The sequence below is a fragment of the Notothenia coriiceps genome, unplaced genomic scaffold (genome assembly GCF_000735185.1).
Source record: "Notothenia coriiceps isolate Sejong01 unplaced genomic scaffold, NC01 NC01_scaffold00021661, whole genome shotgun sequence".
Lineage (NCBI taxonomy): Eukaryota > Metazoa > Chordata > Actinopteri > Perciformes > Nototheniidae > Notothenia > Notothenia coriiceps.
In genome coordinates this window covers 36,246-37,613 of record NW_011354362.1, presented here as the reverse complement: position 1 = coordinate 37,613, position 1,368 = coordinate 36,246, and the positions used below count along the sequence as shown (strand labels likewise).

General features: G+C 43.2%; 1 protein-coding gene across 1 annotated transcript in view; it reads left to right on the top strand.

Annotated features, from left to right (window-relative positions):
• The first annotated feature begins 355 nt into the window (after nucleotides 1-355).
• The window catches only part of LOC104953405 (5-hydroxytryptamine receptor 4-like), a 2,396-nt gene continuing 1,383 nt past the window's right edge, over nucleotides 356-1,368 (top strand). Inside the window, exon 1 of the mRNA XM_010780350.1 lies at nucleotides 356-367. Coding sequence (XP_010778652.1) covers nucleotides 356-367 — 12 coding nt within the window. The remainder of the gene's footprint in view (nucleotides 368-1,368) is intronic.

Below are 1,368 nucleotides of genomic sequence, written 5' to 3'. Positions count from 1 at the left end.
TTAGCAGCATTTCAAAGGCTGTCTGTGTACGAGAATGTCACAGTGCAGACTTGACATGTCTCATATGCTTTACTTGCCATTTTGATTACCTTGTTATTTTTCTCCACCCACACACTTGTACGTCACCTCGCATGACTGGCAGACCCCATGCCTGCTCCCTGGGGCTCTGAGGCCCCTTCTATTAGAAATGTATTCTATCAGTGCTTTTAATGTAAAAACGCAATAAAGTCATTTCACGCCATGTTGAGCAACATTGCCACATTATTGTTAGGTCTCTGTGGCTTTCCACGGTGTGACCAGACCCTCATCCACACACATATACACAAACTCCTCTGTGACAGGTAGAGAAATAGAAATGAACAGCTCAGTAAGTCTCTGTGTACACTAGTGTTGGAGTGGAGTCAGTGGTGAGATAATAAGCCTTGTTGAGCCTGTAGCATATGGATTTTACTGGAATGTCACAATGTAAGGTAATGACCGCACATCATGGGGCCGCTGTCAGTCAGAGCATCAGTTTGCCTGTGGTGTCTACAATGAAGAATAAAACTCCTTCTCTCATATAGTTGAGATTGAATATGGCTTTATCACTAAAGCCCCCGTCACACTGTCCCGAAATTGACACCCGATGGACACACGAATATGGAATTGTGAATTTCGCACGAAGATGGCCCCGAACCACACACGAAGGCAACATTTACATTACATTTAAGACATACAACTGCAACGAAAGTAACGCAAACAATTATGTTAAAGTATTATGATACTGTACTGATATTTTCCGACTTTGTTCTTTACTTTCTCCGTCTTTATATGTAGAAGATATTAAGTTTTCTCCGTCAAGTTGTTTCCATAGCAACAACAACTTCCTCGCCTTCAAAATAATATATTATATCCTTTTTAGTTTCACAGAACACAAATCGGGTTATTTACATAATATGTTTACATGATTTTGTTGTGCAATAAAACAACCAGATGGACACACGATAAAGGAAATGTTCAAATTCGGCTCTGATCGTAGCAACATCGGGCCATTCGTGAGTTGCTGCCGGAGCCTGATAAATTCCACCGGCGGTCATACGATGGCTTAAGATGCCCTCACAAATGCCTTACGAAGGGCAAAATGGAGACACAAAGTCAACACGAAAATGAAACTTCACAAGGTCCTTCGGCAATGCTTTGCGATTTCGGGACAGGTGTGACAGGGCTTTAACTGGTGGGCTACCTGTGTGTTAATTTCCTTTACAAGTTTAAGACCGAGACTAGGCATCGTTGTAGCCCCGTAAGAACTCCCGTAGAATTCGGTAGCATACTGGCGGCCACCTCAAAGAGTCCGAGGCCGTCCGTTGAAGCCCTCGCCACCGTTGTAGA